The following is a 23,921-nucleotide window of genomic DNA, read 5'->3' as shown; positions in this document are numbered from 1 at the left end:
CCTTGTAGCCATGTCACTAGTAAGGGTGCTGGAGGTAAACGTTTTGTCTGGGCTGACGTTATCCGCCTGATAGTCAGGGACCCGAACCTTGGATTAACCACTAAGGAGGCTGTCCTATCAACAGGTGCAAAGTACTGGGGCTGCTGTATTGCCATTTGGTGAATGGAATCTGGACCATGCAGTAGCTTCTGGTGGGGCCTCTCGATGCCATACTAGTGGGTAATTGTTACGGCTTTACCTTATCATGTGGTACAAAAAAAAAAAATTCTTCGTTTCTTTTTCTCTCTTAGTTTCCCCTCTCTGTCCTGCTCTAAGTAAATCTGTCGACCTAGTCCACAAATTCCAAAATTTCATCATGACAAGTTTCAAGAAAAAATACACGATTAAACCCGGTTCTCCAACTTCCAACGTAGACCCCTACTACCATGTCTCCTTCTCCAACATCAGGGGTCTACGTTCTAACCTTCCAGAGGTTGAAACCCAATTACAGGAGACTAAACCAGACCTTTTATTTTTAAGTGAAACTGGCATTGGACAGGCTATTTCCCTAGATGAGTTTGCAATTACAGGATACTCTAACTTAACTTCTAAATCTGACCCCCAAGATCGCCATGGGCATGGAATATGTGCCTATATTAAAGATAGCTTTCCATGTGGGAGGGACATCTCCAGGGAAGATCCTAACTTACCCTATATGTGCTTCCGGGTTGCTTTAGCTCACACTACTGCATTTATATTTACTCTCTATCGCCCCCACAACAGCGGAGTTACTATCTTTCAAAGCATATCTGAGAAAATTGACCAAGTCCTTTCTACTTATCCTTCAGCTAACATTCACGTATGTGGAGACTTCAATGTTCACAACGTCGAATGGTTGACCCACTCAAACAAGACCGATGATGAGGGGAGGTTCTGTCATGATTTCTCCATTGCCTATGACCTCACTCAGATTGTTCAGGAACCTACCCGTGTGCCCGATAATGACGGCCAGTATGCGAGCCTACTAGACCTTTTTCTCACAACTTGCCCTGAACTATGTTCAGTTTCTGTTCTGTCGCCTCTTGGATCTTCCGACCACTCTGTTGTATCAATTAAGATAAAAATGAAATGTAATAAGTCCCCAGACGTACCACTTCATCGTACAGTATATCGATACACTAAGGCTGACTGGGATAGCTTCCGTACATTTATATCTGATCTACCTCTGCATTCCATGTTTAAAAAGGATGTGTCCTCTATAGTATTAGACCTAACTGAATGGTTAATTGTAGGTATTGACCATTTCATACCCTCTAAAAAGTTTCAGCAAAAACCTAACAGCCAGCCATGGTTCTCTCCAGAATGTGCTGCTGCCATTGCGCACAGAAATCACTTTTTCCACTGCTTCAAACGTAATAGATGTATGGAAACTAAAGCCGTTTTCAGGACTGCCAGCAACCATTGTAAGAAAGTAATAAGGAACGCAAGAGAGTTGTATGCTCAATCTGTTAAGTCCAAAGTAGCTGAGCAGCGGCTTGGTTCCCACCAGTTTTGGCAAATAGCAAACAGAATCCTGAACAGAAGCGTGTGCTCCATCCCAACTATTATCAATGGACCTGAGGTAATCTCGTCAGCATCAGACAAAGCCAAACTCTTTGTCAAGAACTTTGCAGCTAATTCTACCCTTTGCGACCAAGACCGCCAACCCCCAATATTTCCTCCTGTATCAGAAAACACGCTATGTGATATACGTATATCTGTACGTGATGTTGCGAAGCTAATCAAAAACCTTGATTCGAGTAAAGCAACTGGCCCTGATGGTATTCCAATTATAGTACTCAAAAAACTTCAACCTGAACTAGCGCCCATACTTACAAAACTGTTTAAACGTTGTCTTAAGGAGAATAGTTTCCCATCTCCCTGGAAAATCTCATCAGTATGCCCTGTATTTAAGAATTCAGGTGATCGCTCATCTCCCTCTCAGTACAGGCCAATAAGTCTCCTGTGCGTCATGAGTAAGTTGCTAGAATCTGTGTTAAATACAGAAGTAATCAAACATCTCAACAAAAATAACCTTCTTAGTGACACTCAATATGGTTTCCGTTCTGCTAGATCTACAGCAGATGTCCTTACAGTTATATCGCATAGGATTAGCAAATCTCGACGGTGGCAATCTTTCTAGGGCAATTGCTCTTGACATATCTAAAGCCTTTGATAGGGTATGGCATAAAGGTTTACTTCATAAGATCGCTAGCTATGGTATAGCTGGAAAAGTCTTCTCAATTATTAAATCATTTCTTTCTGATAGGTTCTTAAGAGTAGTAGTTGAGGGGCAAAAATCAGAAGCTCACAGTATTAATGCCGGTGTCCCTCAGGGATCCATCCTGGGCCCAACTCTTTTCCTGATCTACATTAATGATCTTCCAAATCATATCCTTACATCATTTGTAGACATTTATGCTGACGACACTACCATTTATGGTACCACATCTAAGACAGTAAACGAGCAAGTACTCTCCAATTCTCTCTCCTCTGATCTTGAGCATGTAGTACAATGGGGAAAGGAGTGGCTGGTTACTTTTAATGCATCTAAAACCAAGCTTCTCTCTTTACATCATCAACATTTTAATCCACATTTGTCATCAATTGAAATGAATGGCTCTCGTCTTCAGGAGGCCTCAAGTTTTGACAAGCTTCTGGGCTTGACCATTACTCCTGATCTTAAATGGAACACGTATATCAAATCTGTTGCCAAGGCCGCTGGAAAAATGGTGGGATCTTTCTATCGATCCAGTAGATATCTCACTGCTGATGCTATTCTCTATCTATATAAGAGCCAGGTACGTCCAAGGATGGAATACTGTTGCCACATCTGGGCAGGAGCTGCTAGAAAGGACTTGTCCTGCCTTGATAGAGTTCAAAATAGACTTCGTAGCCTCGTAGGAGATGTCCTTTTCTCCTCCTTACAACCTCTATCTCACAGAAGAGATGTTGCGAGTTTGTCTCTGATGTATCGTTATTTTCATGGAAAGTGTTCAACTGAGCTTCAATCTATGGTCCCCCCTCGCCAAACTTTCACAAGAAACACTCGTCTAGCTGTAAACACTATCAATAATTTCCCCCACTCTTTATCTGTGCCTAAACCTAAACATAGATTCCATGAACAAAGCTTCTTTCTTAGAACTGCACGCCTGTGGAATTGTCTTCCGTTTTCCTGCTTTCCGGCTGACTACAATATGGTTGTGTTCAAGTCTAAGGTAAATAAGTTCTTGATGAGCCGTTCCATATGTTATTAAATTTACCAAATTTTCATTACTAATGATTACTATATTGACCAACTTCTACTGTACACTCTTTAACCCTTATCCTTGAGTGGCCTCTGGGCCTTGATAATGTGGTGATGCCTTTGTAAAAAAAAAAAAAAAAAAAAAAAAAAAAAAAATATATATATAACGTTATGAAAATATATATGGCAATTAAGCTACACAGAATATTCCATGCTCGTAAGAATTTGTCAGGCTTATGCAAAGAGTTGTGGTTATCGCGTATCTTTTGATAAACACATTATTGAATTTGCTAGTTAGCCAATCAGCTTCTTAGTTGTAACCATGCCCATCCTAATCAGCCAATGGACGGACACTTATAGAACAAACGTACAGTTGACCTCAGGTTCATCCTTTCCCTTTGTGTGTTTTCTGGGAAAGGGTTAGTTAAATCCTTTTGTGTATAGAAAGCTGACCTGAACTACTTTCAACCTAGGTGTAGTTAGATATGTTATTTTGTGCTTTGGTTTATATTTCGGATGTTACTTTTATTTATAAAATTAATTATATGAATATATATGTTTATTTTATTTAAAAAAAAATTTTTTCTATTGTTATTAATTTAATATTATTTATGTATTGTTATCTTAGAGTAAAGTTTATCCTGTGCACATAGTTGTTCGCTATTTCTCTCCTACAGTTTAAAAGATGTTGGGTTTCTTTAAAGTTTAGGATAGCGAATTTTTCATTCAGGCATAATCTGCATGGATCATCCAGGTCCCTACATGTACTTGCTTGTCTTACTATTTTCCATTTGACTATTAGCAAACGTCCACTTTCTTTTGAGTTCCCAGTGTTATATAGTGCCAGGATTCCTAGGTTGGGAACGGTCGTTGTTAGTTAGTTCCCCGCTGCAACAAAAACCAAGTAGCCGTCTTTTATTGATCGTCTAGTTGTTTAGTTTTCTGGTTGTTTGTGTGGTAACCGTTGTTCTTTCGTGTAAGAGTTCTTTCTTTTTTTTTTTAAAGGTATGAGTGAACCGGTCGTAGGGAACCAATTAGTTTTTATTATATATACCCCAAGTTCGGTTTTTGCATCACTGATGCAAAACTGGCTCACGGCACCAAATATGTTTTGTTATATAGCGCCAGGACCCCTAGGTGGTAACGGCTAAGACGGCAGAGTTATTTCCCCCTTGACTGTGCATTTTTTCTCTCTCAGCTTTATTCAGCTGTCAACCTTGTCATAACGATTCCGACTAAAAAGAAATTAACATGCACACAAAGGTCAGACGTAACTCAGCATACCAAATCAAGACGTAAGACACACTGGCTTTTTATATAAAAATATATTTTGTTTTGAAATTATTTTCTCGTTTTACATAGAGATTTCTGATAGTTCAAAATTTAACAGTGTGGCTTACTGTCGTGACAATGATGGAGAGCGGGGGTGACACGTTATGCTCTCGACAACGCACGTCTCCTAGCGGCGTCTCTCTTCTTCTCCTTCCTCTCTTCTCCTGGTTAGACTCCAAAAATCACCTCTTATATTAGCATGTTTTTGCTCGTTTTTTTCCACTCACGTTATCTGTCGATCACACTGCTCGATAATGGTGCACGTGTCTGCTGTTCACGTTTTGACAGTCTTTCGCCACATCTTGACCTAGAGACATCGTGACCGATTTCTCTTCCATTACATAACACCAGTATTGGTTTGCCAGTGCTGTTTTCATTTGGTGTTTTTTGTTATTACTTTTATGGTCATAATATCTGGTTTTGAAATCTAGGGAGGTCATAACTACATAATATTTCCTATTATTTGGGTTTTCTTTGGCAGATATTGTGGCCTGGTAAACTATGCTTATTTATTTTATTTATTCTTATTCTGAAGTGGGCAGAATGCAGGATCTATAGTTGCATTTATCTTGTTATATATATATATATATATATATATATAATTAAAAAGAGGCATAAAAGTTACATAGAACTTTATTAAATCATCAGGTCAATAAGAACATGTTCGTTCCTATTAACTTGATTCAATAAAGTTCTATGTAACTTATCTTTTTAATTTATGAATTGCTCCTATTAACAGGGCACAGCTATTTTGATAGGTTTGCTTTATAAAGAAAATATTCTTTTTTAGCTTGTTTGTTTATAATTGAAATAATACAAAAGATACTTACTTTCAGATTATTAATTGTAGAGCGATATTGCTGAATTAAATTATCAATCTGATCTTTGTGATTTCGCCAAGCATCTATCTTTTCATATAAAACCGGATCACATACAATTGTGTTATTTGGCAAAACTCTACATAGCTCCTGTTTTGGCGCAATATCTGAAATCAAAAACAATTTTTGGTTTGTAATCGTATTCATCAAGTATCAGTAATGACAATGATCAAATAATCTTAGGAATTAGATATCTTAATCAAATAAGTCACTAAAAGTAAAAATAACTAAATATTCTAAATATATTTCTATATAAAAGGAATATCTTTTAAAAAAACTATCCAAGGATATGTGTTTTTGTCGTTTATGACTCATCAATGTGACTGAACTTAGCGAGATTTTGTTGGTCAAAAACATGCAAACAAAATAAACAAATGAATGGCCTCTAAAAAACGTGATGCATTTCAGCAGTAGTAGGAATTAGCTCAGTGGTAGAGTTTCAGGTTTTAGACTCTGGGTCCTGGTTTAGGACTAGGGGTTTTTCCTTTCACTAATGGTACGGCTGCAGATGGAGAGCAACATGTTTTTTTAAAAATCTAATTATCCACAGGCATGTGTTTTGTTGAAACCAGCGATACATTTTAACACTAGTGAGAATCAGCTTACTGGTAGAGCTTCAGGCTCTAGACTGAGATGCTAGTTTTAAATCGTGCTAAGTTCAACCATACTGATTAGCCATAAACAACGAAACGTGCTTCCATCTATAATATAAATCTCACTTGTTTGTTTAAATGTATGTATGCATGAATGTATATATGTTTGTATGTCTGCCTAAAACTTTTGACAGAGACGACAAATTTTCACGAGATCAGTATCGTTTTGAAGCTAAACCCTTCGGACGACAAAGATTGAAAAATTGGCTAAAAATATTCCTTCACCCTCAACTGGGCACTTTTCTACAAGAAGTCGTTTTTTCTGCCAATATTTTCGAAAGTCATCCCCTCTTTTCGATTAACTGGCCTTAATTTAAAATTTCGCCACTTCCAGTTTGGCGATGGACGCAACGGCAAAGACATCACATTTTTTTTCCATGTTCTTTTCCTTTGTTTGCGGTATGGGTTAGAGTTTGCCTTCCTACTACCACTTTTTTTTTTTTTTTTGCTCAACACACACCTCCAAACACCTGGGCAACGCCAGGCACCCAGGTGAGTAGAGATAACTAAATTTTAAAATATACATGTTGTTCCCTATCTGGTTGATGTTCAGAATCCGATAGAGATGCACATCTGTTAAAGTTGATGTCTAATCCAATTGCTTGAAAAAAAAAAAAAAAAAAAAAAAAAAAAAAGGAAACTAAATCGTTCAACAATGAAAGATTCACGATTTATATGACTGAAATATGTATTTAGATAATTAATTCCTATTTAAATCATGTCAATTATTTATAGTTGAAAGTGCACATCCTTGCGCTAGATTATTTTGTGCTCTTCACATACGACAGACATTTGCTCTTCACATAAGCAGTCCTTTTTTCCACCAACAAAAAATATGTGTAAATGACGTGGTATCCAAAAACAAAAGGTCTCTCAAGCAAACAGTTCATCTCCTTTTATTCTGCCAATTCAGACTCCAAACAGCACCTAAATATTGCATAATCACCCTCGTTTCGTATCTTAATGGTTCTAGGTTAGCATGCTACCATTTCTTTACAGAGGGCATACACTAACCATGGCTGCTTATTTCTGTCTTTCTGCACTGTTACTACACACGGAAGTGCCTCCCACACAAAGTGTTCTGATTAGATAATAGACCAAACACTGCGTGGTCACATAAACTTATAAAAGTCTGGCAACATAACTGCTACATGGGATTTTAGGAAGGACAGACGGACATTTTTTAGGTTTTATGTTATGTCTGCGAGCTACAATTGCAAACGATGTGGACAACAATAATCAAGTTTTCAACGTACCTCGACTGTAGGATTTGATAATGTTACGCTGGCTTTGGCGTTCGTGTTTGCTTGGACTCCTCACCCTGTTTGGTGGACAAACACATGGACGATCATTCTGCATCGATGAAAGTTGGGCCTGTCGTCCTGAACGACACCTGTAAATTTCTGGCTGGCCATTTTCAAAGCGACATTCCCAAACCTTAAAAATAAACAATAGCATTAGACCAAATTTTAGCGAATCATATGGGAATTCTGTAAAAAAAAAAAAAAAAATATATATAACTACTTAATTTACTCACATAAAATTAATATACGAAAGTATAAATTTATGCGTAAACTTTAAGTATTTACTTCAAAAGTGCTCAATATGTAGGTAGAGCTAGTTAGTTAGGCGCATAAGCCTGAAGAGTCCTAGAGTGGATGAAACGCGGAATATTCAGTGTAGCTTAATCGCCATATATATATATATATATATATATATATATAATTGTGCATTTCAACATACTTAAAGAAATAAATGGTAAGATGGCCAACATCTTGAAATTTGGAATATAGTTTTGTCATTTATATATGCTCTGTAGTGACATTGAGCTCCATAAATTAAAGGACTGATACAGATAAAATATAATTAATAACACACACATATATATATATATATATATATATATAAAAACAAAGTTTTCTTTCACACATGTCAATAATCCTAAAATCTTCAAGAAACTCAATCTCTCCTGACCTTTCAACATTCAAACTGCTTGGCCTGAAGTTCAACCAATTTTCTTTAGAAGACATCTTGGATCAAGTAAAGATTAGATACCCCGTAGCAGACGACAAAAATAGGCTAAGAATTCAAGGGGCACCAGTTGTTCGACCTTGACATTGCCGTTAGTTGTTTCTAAACTTGTAAACAGGTCAAACAGCAGACATATTCGAATGTTCGCGAGCAAGATCTTTTAAAAATATATTTAAAAGTTTTGTAAATATACTTTAAAAAAATCTTGCTCGCCAACATTCGAATATCACCAGCATTTTTATCAGGGCACTCTAGATGATTGCTCACCAAAGAGCACTTACCTGCCCTTTTATTAATTTCTAACAATTTTCTTTTAGATAAAACTAGCCTGGGTGCCCGGGTGTTTGGAGGTGTGTACTGAGCAAAAAAAAGTGGTAGTAGGCAGGCAGGCTCAAACCCATACTGTGAAGGAGGAAAAGAATGAAAAAACAAAAACGTGACGTTTTTGCCGTTGCGCCCATCACTAAACTGGAAGTGACATAGGTTTAAATTAAGGCTAGTCAATCGATAAGAGGAGGACTTTCGAAAATATCGGCAAAAAAGCAACTCCTCTCTGTAGAAAAGTGCCCAGTTAAGTGTGAAGGAATTAATGTTTTTAGCAAATTTTTCAATATTTGTCGTCCGAAGGGTCGAGCTTCCAAACAATACTGATCTTGTGAAAATCCGTCGCCTCTGTCAAAAGTTTTAGGCAGACATACAAACATACATTTAAACAAACAGATGAGATTTATATTATAGATAAACAAAATTTTAATTTAACACTATTCTTAAGCTGTAAGTGAACATTATTTTGAGGAAATGATTTTCATGTAAAATGATTGTGAAAAGTAAATGTTATGAACATCCAAGTTTGAATTCTGGCTTATTACTGTGAACTGCAGCAAAGTGCGAAAGGGAAATTATTTTTAAATACTTATATAAAGGGAAGTAATTTTTTTTTTTTTCAGAGTTCTACCCATTATGTTGACTTTAGTTCTGTATGTTTATGTGTATGTCCAGAGAGGGGAATAGGATGGGTAAAGAAGAAAGAGGAGTAAAGAAGAAAGAGGAGTAGAGAAGGGAATGAGGAAGGGAGGAGAATAGAAGTTATGCTACACTTTTGCCTCGGGCAACATCCTAACTTCCAACAGAAGTCCATGTGATTCCACTAAACATCACTTTCACGATACTAGATTCAAGATTTAAAAGTTACGCATTTCACATTATCTTAAAAATTGAGAGATTTTCATTTTATCTTTTTTATCTACATATGTTGCAGAATTTAGGATCCTGGCAGACAGGTAAACATCAGCACTGAAAATGAGTTTTTTTAAATTTTTTTTTTTTTTTTAAGGAGTTAAAAGTAACACGTTTGAAAATGATTTAGCTTTCAAAACATTTCTTAAAACACATGAAATTAAATAGATACATGAAATTAAAAAATAATTGCCGGGTCAGGACAGGTAGTTGTAAAGAGACAATGAGTTTTTTTGTTGTTGTTTTTTTTAAGGAGTTAAAAGTAACACGTTTGAAAATGATTTAGCTTTCAAAACATTTCTTAAAACACATTTCTTAAAACACATGAAATTAAATAGATACATGAAATTAAAAAATAATTGCCGGGTCAGGACAGGTAGTTGTAAAGAGACAATACTTTACCTGATCAGGTTTACAAGGTGTCTTAAATTCTGGCCTTGCACAAACGTCGACAAGATCGGCTCCAGAGAACATCTGAAACTGGACAGCAGGATTTCGAATACCATTTTTTTGAAGCTCAATTTTGCTGAATCGAGCTAACATTTTCTCTTGACGGATCATCTGTTTACGGACTTTTTTGGAAATCTTTCTGGAAAGCAATACATGTTAAGAGAATATAGTTAGAAGAGAAATGTGAAGCAAACAAAAAACTAAGGTGGCAATTCATTTGTAGCTTTCAGTTTAAATGTGCATTTTTCATGCTGGTAAGTGTTGAGCAGCTTTTAGAAATTGACACCAAAACTAACCTATAAATAAGCAGGTAGTTATCCCTCAGGTTCATTTTATCATTTTTTTCCCCCCCTGTGAACTTAACCTGCTACCTCAACTATTCCAACCCAAACACTCCTTTATTCTTTCATGATCATATCCGATTTAATGTCCATTTTACATGACTGTATTTCTCGAAAGGCTTTTAGAAATCAATACCCAAACTAACCTATCAGAAGGTTGATGAATTTATTGGTTTAACATTTATCAAGCATTAGCGGGGGGGGGCGTTTCCTGGGTGTTTGGAGGTGTGTGGTTTTGGGTAAATTAAAACTCCGGAGGGTTAAAAAAAAAAAAAAAAAAAAGTTTTGGTAGGTAAGTATGAGGATCGAACCCGAACCCTTGAGGCAAAGTTGGAAATTAAAGTGTGAAAAAATAAAGTGTGATGTTAAACATTGGGCCGCCGTGAAATACTAACGGAAACACGTTTGAATTTATTTAACTATTTAGGATTGGCAGGTGCCCGTTTTAATGAGGTCAACTTTGACTGCGGGGTAGTATTTCATTTACTGCGGGAACGCTTTTTTTTTTATTTTTCCAAGATGTTGGGGAGTGGGAGGGGGGACCAGCTCCCCATAAAAAGGGGATTGTCCAAATTGAATAGCAATTGTCTGATATAAGGAAAATATTTCCACATTGATCAAATCTGATTGCTTTCGGACATTTCCGGCGATTGCGACCGGAAAAATACCGCCAGAATTAGTGTCGCTTTTATTATACGAAAAAGCCTAATCCACATGCGGCGAGTGAAAAATGTTGAATATTTATCTTTTCAAAGTTGAGCAAATTAAATAGACAGGCGAGCTCCGTTGTTAACTTGTAGATTTTATATGTGATATAAAAAGTTTTAAGTTGTGAGCCGACCGATCACTTCTCGGAAAAAAGCCTTTCTTGGACATACACAAAAAGCAAACATATACACACATTTTCGCTTTTTTATATATATATATATAGATTAGAAATTGGAATATGAATTCAGTCAAAATTTTTCTCTAAACATAGTATAAAATTTCAATTAATGTATTCAGAATACAGATCATGCTGAAATAACATTTAGAAACACATTCTTAACATGGAGAGGAAGAGGGGGAGAGAGGAGGGGGCAAAAAAAAAACATTCTGTACTTTCATTTAGCAATTTAATAACCAAAAGATACCGTAAAAATTTAATTTAACTTGAAAATCCTATAAAAAAAAAATTAGCATGATCTATATTCTGCATAAGTACCAACATTTATTTGGTACTAAACAATGTTGTCTATGTCCAATCATCGTTCTACCATTTTACTACTACTACTACATCAGTAGTTTAACATCAGTTTTACATGATGGCATTTAGAAATTAACTTTCAGACTAGCCTATCTATCAAATCTTTCAAATCCATCCTTGTCACTTTCTCATGTTTTCCTTGGCCTTCCCCTGCTACTTCAACTGTTCTACATCTTCTAACATAAAAAAAAAAAAAATTGCCCATTTTCGCAATGTGACCAAACTAACAAAGTCGCTTGTTCTATAAATATGGTTAATTAGAGATATTTTATTTTTTTTATCCAACTGTTTCATTGTTCGTTTGTTCTTTCTTCCTATGTCAAATATATGTTGTATTGTCCCTTTCTCTTTCGTCTGTCTAGCAATGTTGATTCTTTGTACTTTCTTTCCCCCTCAAGGCCATTTCGTTTCTGTGGCTAGGATCAGTTGTCCGCAAAACTTTGCATATAGTAGAAATAAGATAAGATCTTGAAAGTGGGGATTTGAGAGAAACATTAATTACAAGTACAATTTACACTTGTTTTATGCAGGAGAGAGACAGTTATATTAACCTGTGATTATTAGCTAGATAGACAAATAGATGGATAAGCAGACGTTTCAATGGCCAGCACTGCACATGATTAAATTTTGTCATTGTAGAGGCATTTTGTCAGTGATCATTTGCTTCAAGCTTCCAAAACAGTCTCTCAAAATCTAAGCATTTTTCGTTTTCACCCCTTGTGAGATTGCATCTGTGGATCCTTTTCTTACAGTTTTCAGCCCTAGTTCTCTCTGTCTACTCACTAGTGACAGGTTTTTCTTAATACAAAGCAAGGCCACCTGATCCACGCATTCGCCTGTGCAAATGTACTCTCTCATTATCCAATACAATTAACTTGAAGAGTTCATTCTCTTGTTACACAGTATAATTCAGGGGAGATAACTTTAATATAGTTTTAAAATCTATACTAGCAAACATATTCACCCATTACTGAATTGATTCAAGCTATTAATAAAAAGCTACATGAGTGCCTCAATATAAACTCATCCAAGGTCAAATATTTCAGTTAGCATCATACATTAGGAAAAGATTTAAAAAAAAATGGAGTACTTACGCAAAATATTAGGTTGGTGCAAAAATGTTTTTGGATGTATATACAGATCTGATAAAAAACATTTTTGCACAAACCTAATACAATAAATAAATTATTCTCTTTAATAAATTATTGAACCATTTTAACAAAACTGAGAAAAAGAAAATTTTTACAAAAATTGTTATGTAAGTTTCGTGAATAAATACCTTTTTGAATAATTAATAAGATTTTTTAAATTTTATTTTGATATTTTTCTTTGTGATTTTTTTGTTCAAATTAAGATAAATATTTAGTTTTTTTTTTAATAAAAATATGAAAGCAAATAAGTTTTCTTAAATGACATTAACTGCAACTAGTTCACCGGCTCAGCATTTTGTTACCTTTCAGCATTTTATTTAGATTGCCTAAAAGATTCCGATAGAACACTCCCCTATTCTGCAAAATGGATAGTAGTTTACTCTTAACAGTAAATCTAATAATTTCCAGAATTAGAGAATATTTTAAGATTTTTATTATTCTCAACACCGATCCCATCATGGATTATTCTTAATTTTTGGATAATGTTATTGTTTAACTTTCTCCAAGTGCATCTGGAATCTGAATGGAATCTATAGAACCTTTTATTTAATCCACAAAGATAGCTTACTCATTGCATCATCCATATATTCCTAATATATATATATATATATATATATATATATATATATATATATATATATATATATATATATATATATTATATAGCTTGTCCATTGGAATGATGAAGACCATCTAATCATCCTAGGGATGATGGACGACTCATGCTGGGAGTTTTTTTTTAAAGTGAAGCTGGTTTGTGCAAAGCCAGCCTCACTTTCTCATCCCAACCAGTGGTGGGGTTAATACAGCTGGATGCCAGTTAGGATGCAGGAACTGCCGGAAATGTCAATCTCTTCCTATATATATATTAGTGCCTGGTATTTCCAAATGGTCACCCATCTGGTACTGGCTAGGCTCAACATTGCTTAACTATGGCGATCTAAAGAGAACTTGTGTGTCAACATAATACATAGAGTAATATGATTAAATGTATGTAAAAAAAAAAAAAAGCTAAAATTTATACTAGAATTGTCCACAAGGACCTCTGGTGCAATGGATAAAAGTGCTATGCATAATCACTTCCACGTGACAGTCTTCCAAAAGGTTGAATTCTCAGTAAAGGTGATAATAATACAATTATGTATTCACTGTAACTCGGATATAAGATACTTCTTTATCGGAGCCAAGGCAGCTCTCTTATATCTGAATTACACTGTACATTAACACAGGCTCTAATTTGGGACCAGAGAAAATCTTATATTTGTTTTCTTATATTTAGGTCTCTTTCATCAGGGTTACAGTACACTGTATTTAAGGCTGGTCGTAGCTGACAAAATGAATACAAGTCATCCCTACAGATTAAACAAAGGACTCCCTTCCAAATTCTGTACAGATTCCAGAGTTTGACGAAAATCAGATTTCATCGGCTGAAACATTGTGAGACTAACATCAATGATGAGAACTGTAGCTTGAACAGGCTAAATAATTTTTTCAAATTTTATTTATTTACTCTGATTCACTCCAAACAAGGCACACTGCCACTGAAATGTAAGGGACTACTGTTAATTGAGATCATAACTACAAGGGTGTACTCAGTGGAGAATTGTGCAGCAAGGTGTTTGTTCACATTACATTCAAAATTCTACATATTGGTACAGTTAAGGGCACAGTAAGCAGAGAGATAGTGAGGGGGGGCAAGCACAATCAATACAAGGAAAGCTATTTAAGCAGAAAACCTTCCAGCATCTGGATACATTTACAGTGAGGAGGTAGGATTTTGCTGATTGACGAGTCTGTCGCGGGTATTTATGTCAAGGGGACACCACTGCATTTCATGAAAGTATTTGTCAAGCAAGCACAGGGATGCAACATTGCAGTAATGAAACGGACTCTGATAAGCAACAAAAATAAATGTGCCGGTCAACATCAGTAATGCAGGAAATTATTTTAATGTCTCAAACAATTTATTTTGCTTTAAAAGCGATTTAATATTTAATATACTAGCAAAATCACGCAACCGAAGGGAGCATCTACTTTCTAATTATAATAAAAGCCAATTCTGTGAAAACTGGTTGTAATGAATATATATTCTAGTAAGATAATTTTCTTATTGGTTCTGGTTTACAATGTTTTTCAGGATAAAATTGAAAAAAAACTTTTACAGTAATGTCCTTAAAATCGTCCACTGTAATAAAGATCAATGATTCTTAATAAAAAGAAACATAGAAGGGTCATTTCAAAAGTAAAGCCTTCTATTACTTTTTTGCCTCAAAAAATTGAAGAGTTACGAAGATGGGAATGGTACCATTAAGACAAAAGACCTTTTGTGCTCCACAATTTATTTTTTACAGTCATCATCCTATTGGCAAAAATTCAATGAAATCTCTGCTTTTGATGTACGTCCATCATCACAGGGGTTGCTCTCTTAGAGTCTCAGACCATCAATATCTCTGTAACAGATGAAACTTTTAGATCCTGAATGCATGCTCAGTCATCATAACAATGCAATTTTCAACTCCCTCAGATTCATTTGGGCGGAATAAAAAACAGGAAGCATTACTTTTGGAATGCTTCTGGTATGCTCTTACATTTAATCACGAAAAGTAAAAAAAAAAAAAACAAACAAAAAAAGAACACACTAGACAAAACCTTTTCAATGGTTGAGAATGGTTCCCTCCGCTTAAGCAGGAACAAACGTGACTTTTGTACGGCTAATACAGAATTGGGATAGAATGTCCTCCCTTTGTGACTTCCTACATCTGTTTCCATCATTCTCTCAGATTAGATTGTATTTTGTTGGAAAACAAATTCTTCAATTTGACCAGAATAACATTAGAATATACTTAATAGACACCAACTGACTGAGAAAAAGTTATGATTTAAAAAAAAAATAAAATGATAATTTTGCAGTGTATGGACTGTGCTATTTAAAAAAAAAAAATTTTTTTTTTATATAGACAAGTTCAATTTTTATTGTATCGTGTTTATTAAATTTTTAAGTGAAAGTACAGAATATCTAACACAGCCCCCCCCCATATCTCCTCATGCTAAGAATGGCTTTTTAAATAACATTTCAGCATGGTCCATAAACTGCACAAGTACCAATAAAATATTAAAAAAAAAAAAAAAATTAAAAAAAAATTAATACAAATTATTAAATTGATAGCTGTACAAACAATTATTTTGAAATTTTTATGTGTTTTAAGCTAACATTTTAGATTCCAAATTTTACATTTTCAGCAACCATGTATTTCAGGGTATTTTTCCTGCAAATGAGGCTGCTATTTTGTGTGACGTGTTATGATGGTGTCAGAAGAACAAAAGAATGATGGTGAATAAACAGTTCAAATTATATATGCATTTACACATTCCATGATTGATGTTTCTGACAAGGGGAAGAATTGCTGCTTTCTGGACTGTAATCTATGTATCAAACATTAGTCTTGACCTTGAAGTAATATTTTTTTTAGCTACTAATGAGGGAGGGGGGTGTAAAATACGCTTAAATATGATATTTTAATTTGTCCAGATTATATATATATATATATATATATATATAGTTATAGAGTCATGATTTCAAAAGAAGATATTTAGGTCCATCAGTTAGAATTGAAGAAACTGTAACATTCAAAGCTGGTGACGTTACCATTGTACCAACCTGACACACATATAAATCGATTAAAAATTAAAAGTAAACCAAGATGAATGTACAAAATGTTTAAAGATTTTTTTTTTTTTCAATTTTGACTCCTTTTTGATCCCTTAAAACCAATTTTAACCGGCTAAAGACCCATAAAAGAACGGTCTGTCAAAAATGCAATCATTTGAGGTCCCTAGTGCCACTCCGAGATTTTTAGTTTTGGACGAGACAGAGTTTGAAAACACATGGAGACAGACAGAGGTATAGCTGTTTATATATTGAATTTAGATCATGTGACTCTATGCTTTGTCTGGAACAATTTCCACAGAAAAAGACATGCAACAACTGCTACTGACAGATGCTGAATCAAGGTTTATAAAGGCCATACAAAGATGAACAGCTGGGCAAACCATGTTCAATAGCCATGAAAGACAAGCCGGAAACAAACATCTAAATTCTCCAGGTGAGTGGACTGAGATTTAATGTTTGGCAGAATAAGTCCAAGAGGGATAACTGATAATTCAGCCCTTTATATATATACATATATATATATGCAAATAAAGAATTGTCAAACGTTTAAAAACTTTAAATGTTGAAAACTGTTTGCATATGTAAGGGCAAAATTATTAGTTATCTCCCTTGGAGCTAAAGAGCCTATTCTCCTGTTTGGAAATCTAAAATTCTATTAGCTCTTATAACCATTTAAATTATCTGCACCAATATCAAATAAACTTTATTTTTGAATTGTTACTTTAAGAATTTTATGTAATAAATATTAAATGATTCAGAACTTTTTCTTTATAAAACTGCATTTATCAAAAGAAAAATTCTATCAATGCTAAAACAATATATATCATTTTTAAATAAATCCCTGTTTACTTGTCTCCTCATGAGGATCGAGTTAGATACAGGGTTGATTTTGAATGTGGGAAAATATAACTCCGAAAAAGGGCAGTCTGGATCGAGATAATAGAAAATTGTTTGAAAATAATTCTCCTTCAATAACCGAAGCCAGAACATGAGCTACAGTTTGCATTATTTATTTGCAAAAATATGGAACACATTTTAAATTAGGCACAAGAGCATCAAAAGTGTGAGAAGTTGTTGGTCATCCTTTGTCTATCATAATTAATTTAGGCGCCATTCTACTTGAAATATTTCTAATTGTTAAAATTTAATGAAATACATTAGAATTTGATCCGGTTTTTTAACTTTAATAAATAACTTATGCTGTAATTAAATAACTGATCACTTGAATTTCTTTCTAACAAACAAAATAAAGAATATGGCTATCTTTACAATTACTGTTTCCACTTCACTTCCGGTTGCTCTATCGTTTTTAGTTAATTTTTTTTTTTACAGTATCTTTTGTATATTAGATGGTTAGGTGAAAGTACAGAATAGGTAAAGGAAGCCTACCCCTTCCTCCACATGTTAAAATCTTTTCTAAATAACATTTACAAAAAACATTAAGATGGGGAGTGGAAACAACAATCATAAAGATAACCAATACACCCCCCCCCATAATCACGTTGACACACCGGTTCTCGTCAGATCACCGAAGTTAAGCAATGTTGAGCCTGGCTAGTACCAGATGGGTGACCATTTGGGAATTCTAGGCACTGTATATGCTTTCCGCTTATCTTGGCATTGTTTCCAGTCCTCCTAAATCTCCACTTGCCACTGGTATTCAACAATGTCGACTCAGGTGAGGTGTGGTTAGAGATTGCGCAACTCTTGCCACAAACAAATCACGTGCAGGCACCCTTACAGTGGATATCCATAGTCTGTCAAGACTGAAGCAAGCCTTAATATACACATACACTAGCAGAGAGGCCCAATGTTGTCCAAAATAGAGCGGATCAACAAATGTTTTACCCTCCTATACGTTTGTCATCAAAATTGGTGAAATCAGCCATTTTTCAATCAAATTGATTGACTGGCTGCTCTAGTTAGCGACCTATAGTATAACATAATTCAAAATAAAATAAATCTAAATTTCTTTGCCAGTTTAATAAGGAAAACAGAGACAAGTTATAGAAACTCTTTATAGCATCTCTCATATATACGTAGGCGCGAACCCAGGTCATCGCACGCTTCATGCGTGCGACAGACTGGGTTTGCGCCTATGTCGGAGCACGTCACTGATGAGATGCAGTACATCGAAACCCACTTTGGGTCTGGCATAGTCCGTTGTTGATGCAATTGCTCGATTCTATCTAATTCTGGGTTCTAGCTTTATCGTGAAAAGTGTATGTGAACAGGTATTTGTATTTATATATATATATGTGTGTGTGTGTGTGCACTTTGCTACACTGGCATAACAATGTTTCTATCTATAGTTATTAATAACGAAGATCTCATCAGGTAGGAAAAAGCTGGATATTCTTTGGATTTTATCTTACAAATACATTCGTAACCTGGATTAATATACATACATACATACATACATCCTAGCCTGAAGCCTGACGAGCATTTCTTACTAATGACAAATATCAACTTACCCTCTTTCCAAAAGTAGTGTATCTCTCCAGGGTTTCTTCCTTTTGATAAAACCATTACTTGCACTGCAAAAAGAAAACTTTTTCTTCTATTATAGAATGTATATGTTAAAGATTTTAACAACATAACTATATAGACCAGAAATTAGTTCAATTTCGATAAAGATAATTAATGTTATAAAACTAAAATCAAATCCATGAAGCTGGCCTATCTTGAGGGTAAACACTCAAATATTTGAATAGAGTTAGACATCTTGCTTTATAATTTATTGCTTATTTACCCAACAGTATTGGTTGGGATACGGTGAACTCAATTTATGAGTACTTGCATAATTTTTAATATAGCTGGAGAATCCCAAGTCAGTTCTAGAAATGGCTAAAGCAATTTATAATTTGAAAACCAAGAAAAATGTAAAAAGGCAAATGATACTAAGAATGTTAAGGGTTAGGGAAAAAAGATATTTTTAGCAAAAATCTGAATCTTGAAATAAAATTTTGTTTTTAGTAACCACCATATATTGATACAATCCAAAAATTGACAACAAAAGAAAAAAAAAAATTATAGATTGTTTCAGCCATTCCCTAATCTAACTTTTGATTCTCTATCGGTACTTGAAACATGAAGATGGAACCAATTCACGAAATATTCACCGGCACATTACATACAAAACATTTAGAGTAAATGATTTAGTAGAAAAGGTAAGATATTACAAAGGACTCGTAAAATATTGAAATTCTCTAGACGCCCATTCCTTCCAAGTACATCAGATTTTAATTTTTGTTTGCACAAAAGACAATGGTTATTATATTCTTAAATTTAAAATAGGAGTTATTCCCCCTTGCTGATTTTATTTTTAGGTGCTTATTCGTATGATTTGTATGGGCTAGTTAGTATTTAAAAAAAAAAAAAAAAAAATTGTACCCAAGTACATCACCTTGCGAATAACATACAATAACAAGTGAAATTGGCTAGTTAGAAGCAAAGTGCAATTTGTCAGCTAAAATACTATTTGAATCTGACTTGAAAATTTTACAAAATACTTTGTTTTATTAAGACTACTCTTGAGCGTTATTCTCAGAACGTTTCAGCAAATTTAACCTCCAGCTTTCTTCAAGTATAACTTGTTGAACTCAGGAATCTTTCTTTTTAAGCTGGGAAATTTGTATAGAATTTCTAATAGAACCCTTTTTTTACTCTATGGGAGTAGCATGCTCTCATTCTGTCAGCCATGACCAGGTAGAAGTCTTAAGTAATTAGCAATTTTATTCTTAGTATCACCTATACTGAGTATTCAACCTTTAAATCCAGAAAATTGTCACTTAAAACAACATTTTATTTGGTACTTTATTTGTTAGGCCACGGGCCTGTGGATAAAATAAAAAAATTCCACCCCTTAAATGCTATTGTTTGAATCTCTCTTGCACTTGGTTCACTGGGTATATTTGCCAGGTAGTTTTTGAAATTGCGTTTCAGAAGTCTGGTTGCTCCTATAATTACTGAAATGATAGAGATCTTCCTAAAATTCCAGTTTCTTTTCTTGTACATAAGACCTTGCTATTTTGTTATCCCCCTCCCCCTTAGTTCTGTTTAAGCCAACATCATTAGGGACATTTATTTCTAAGATTGTCACTTTCTCTTTGTCCCATATCACTGTCAGGTTTAATAACTCCAGTTTCAAGGTATATAACTATAGGAATTGCAGTGTTATTTAAAGTGCTGCAAGTGTCACGGATTCTATTGTGGGCAACACCAGGCTATGTCTGTTCTCCATGAGGTAGATATCAGGTTGCATGTAATCATATCACTTATGCACGCAAGTCAGTTTTTCCTTCGTCTACCAGGCTTCTCAAAACCTTGAATTATCCAAGCATGTTACAGAGTTGATACGTGAAGTAGCATGCTGCATATAGTTAAACCATCTGAAATGCTGACATCAACAAAAAGATTCTAATGAAGAAAAGTTGTAAGAATTTTTCTCCAGTCTGCAGACTCACATCGACTTGATCGTAGCATGATCATTACCCAGAAACCGTTAAAAATCAAAAGTGTTTTGAGCCCAGGTCTCATTGTTATACAAACTGTCAGAACACGTACCACCAAACAGCGTAGGTAATTAAATCCTTTCATTGTTGTTATATAAAAAGTTTTGCTTTTATTTTTTCGTGTGACGGTTTTTGTTTTGTTACATACTAATATATAAAAATGCATCTATAACATCACTTACATACTCAAATCAGGTCTTACAGTCTACCATGCTCACTACTGCCTGAAATATATAGGTGTGTTATGAAGTTGATGCAGAAAGCGGTCCACTGTATATGGTCAAACCAGCTGAGAGGTCAATATGATGGTCCATAATCCCATGAATACCAAGTTTCTAATGAAGCACAGTTGAAGGGATCTTTTCCTTCAGTTTGCAACCACACATCCACTTGATTGTGGCATGATCATTACCACGATGCTGTTGAAGACCAGAAGTATTTTGGGCCCATGTCTCACTGTCCTACAAAATTGCAGAGTGATCACAGGCCGAACAGAATTTGCCCCGAATCTTGAAGGACATGTACCTAGGTATAAGGATCAGTAGCAGCTTCCCCCAAGCAACAAGACTAGACCCGTTTTGTCCCTTTGGGGTGTTTGGCTTGTTTCATCAATAACTTTGCTTAACTAATTAACCAGGGCAGAGTTTTTGATTGAAGAGGTTTGTTATATTTAACAGATTTTCCCATCCATAGTTTTTAATGTTTTTGATTTTCAGTAAGAAGAGTCATACATTGCAGATGAACAAAACAATTATGTGATATATTATCGAGTTTGAGTTTTTCTTTTCAATTAAAAAAAAAAAATTATTTTACTTCGATGTAAAGTCTCTGAAATCAAAGGCCGCCTTCCTAGGGCTAACACTTGATGTCTATGAGATACATAGATATTCAAATATTCTCCTTTACATCTCAAATTTAGAGTTGGTTAAGCTGTTTAAGTATCTTCAGTTGCTGAATTTAAAAAAAGTAAAATAAATAAATTCATTCTTACAACAGTTGCTTCCTGGTAGTGGTTAAACAAAATGTTGACTTCAATTCCTTCTTTCTCCCCCTCTTCTATTTCTCACACCATTTTTATCCATGATCTGTAAACATGCAACTGGTTTGGTATAAAAGCTCAGTTAATCTTCATGGCATTTCTCTCAGATCCCACCTGAAGGTAAGTTTGTTATTGTTGTCATTTTTTCGTAAAGCCACACAAGGCACAAACACGTGGGCATTTGCTTCTTTGATGACTATCACAAAAGCAATGAAGAACATTAATTTTACCCACACAAATTTACTACCATCAGAAGAGTGCAGACTTTCATAAACTCATGCCTTCGAAGAATGCTAAAGGATCTACTGGCCAACTACCATCAGTAATGCAGATCTCTGGGAGAGAACTAACCAAATACCAACAGAAGAAAAGATCAGAAGAAGGAGATGGCGATGGATTGTACACACCCTGAGGAAGGAAACAACAAACGAATATCACACACCAGGCCCTGACCTGGAGCCCCCAGGGAAAGAGGAAAAGTGGCCGGCCAAAAAACACCTGGAGAAGAAACTTGGAGGCAGATGCTAAGCTGACCGGCTACTCCTGGAGGGAGTTGGAGCAAATCATCCAGGACCGTGGACGTTGGCGGGCAGTTGTGGGTGGCCTATGCCCCACCAGTGGCTCATGGCTTAAGTACACAAATTGACTATTTTATAGTATATCTGTCTTTTGGTTTTACTGGATTCTAAAACAAGAATTCATCTAGTCTAGTGAAGTATCTAGCTAAGTGTTGTTACTTGAAGCAACGTCATTTGGAGAAGATGTACCATTCCTCATACGAGCAAGTATCAAGTGGATTTTATTTGAGCTTTGAATACCAGGTTATCTTGAATATTTTCTCAGGGTTTACTTAAGAATACTCATATGGATTTGTTCTGACAAGCCTTATACAGAAAGACTGAAGCTACTTGATGGTTGGTATCTAGTAGGCAATTCAAACACTAACATTAATAGATGTTTGTGAGCTTATGTAAATAGTCTCTTTGTGGTGTAAAAATGGTGAAAGTTTTTAAAATATGTCAGGAATCAGGTCCAGTTCTTTTCAAGAGGACATTATTGCTGACCTGCAGATGAAACAATCCTAGTTTAATTTTGATATCACTAATGAACTGTAGCATTTAAGTTTCTATCTGTTCTCCAGTTAATTAAAAATCTTGTATTTAGACCTTACATAAATACAGGTTGTCATTGAGCATGTAAAGTATATATATAATCCCACGAATAGAAAGTTTCTGATGAAGTGCAGTTGAAGAGATCCGCTCCTTCAGTTTACAGTTGCACATCCACATGATCATGGCACGATCATTATGGTGAAGCTGTTGTAGATTGGAAATGTTGCTTATTAATGGGGCTGTGACAACAGAATATTCTTTTCATTCTTTTGACTCTCAAATATATATCAGACACAATTAACCGAGAACCACATCAGTCTATATAAAAATATAAGATATTAACGGATATATACTCAAAAGTAAAAACAATGAAAAGAATATGCTGTTGTCACAGCCTTACTTATTAATATTACCAAAATTCAGAGTTCAATGCTAAGATTTAAAAATGAAAAACTGCAAAACTTTTTTCAAGATTAAAAATAACATTTGCTTCATAACTGATAATGAAGCATGTAATTATGTACTTTGAGAATTTATATATGCATCAAGTACGCACAATTTTAAGTTTGAAATTTTTGCATCATTTAGAGTTAATCTATGTAATAATGCTTTTGTTCTTCGGTTAGCGTGATCATTATCACATATTTGGAATCCTGCATTTGAACAGATGCGATGAAAATCACAAATATTTAAAACCCACTAAAATAAATCCTTTTAAATTTGTGGGTGATATTAGTTTTAATATCCTCATACATGTTTTATCTTCACCAAGAATCAGCGTGGCTATATATATAATGCTTAAAATCCAGCTCTATTTGTTATTGAGCATTATAAACACTGCAGCTTCATTGAATTAATATTTATGACTCAACAACAACAACACAAACACATATCAGACTGATTATATTTTTTTTATATGGGTTTTCTAAAATATTCATTAGATATTTTGTTATAAATAATGAGATTTCCAGAGCATAAATCTAAAGACTTGTATGTTGCATAT

The 23,921-nt window shown here is 34.8% G+C and overlaps 1 protein-coding gene across 12 annotated transcripts in view; it reads right to left on the bottom strand.

Annotated features, from left to right (window-relative positions):
- Positions 1-23,921, bottom strand: part of LOC145279803 (extracellular sulfatase Sulf-1-like) — a 274,221-nt gene that overhangs the window by 83,928 nt on the left and 166,372 nt on the right. For all 12 annotated transcript variants that reach the window (XR_013868456.1, XR_013868455.1, XR_013868458.1 and 9 more), the window contains exons 10-13: positions 18,728-18,790; positions 9,798-9,984; positions 7,385-7,565; positions 5,428-5,582 (exon numbers count right to left, since the gene is read on the bottom strand). Coding sequence is in view for 8 of the 12 variants with exons in the window: in XM_080131146.1 (XP_079987272.1) it covers positions 5,428-5,582; positions 7,385-7,565; positions 9,798-9,984; positions 18,728-18,790 (586 nt within the window). In the remaining 4 variants the exon portion in view is untranslated. The remainder of the gene's footprint in view (positions 1-5,427; positions 5,583-7,384; positions 7,566-9,797; positions 9,985-18,727; positions 18,791-23,921) is intronic.

The sequence above is a fragment of the Euprymna scolopes genome, chromosome 7 (genome assembly GCF_053919585.1).
Source record: "Euprymna scolopes isolate OS-2025 chromosome 7, ASM5391958v1, whole genome shotgun sequence".
Taxonomy (NCBI): Eukaryota; Metazoa; Mollusca; class Cephalopoda; order Sepiida; family Sepiolidae; genus Euprymna; species Euprymna scolopes.
The sequence above is the reverse complement of the archived record's forward strand: the minus strand, read 5'-3'. Positions and strand labels throughout refer to the sequence as shown.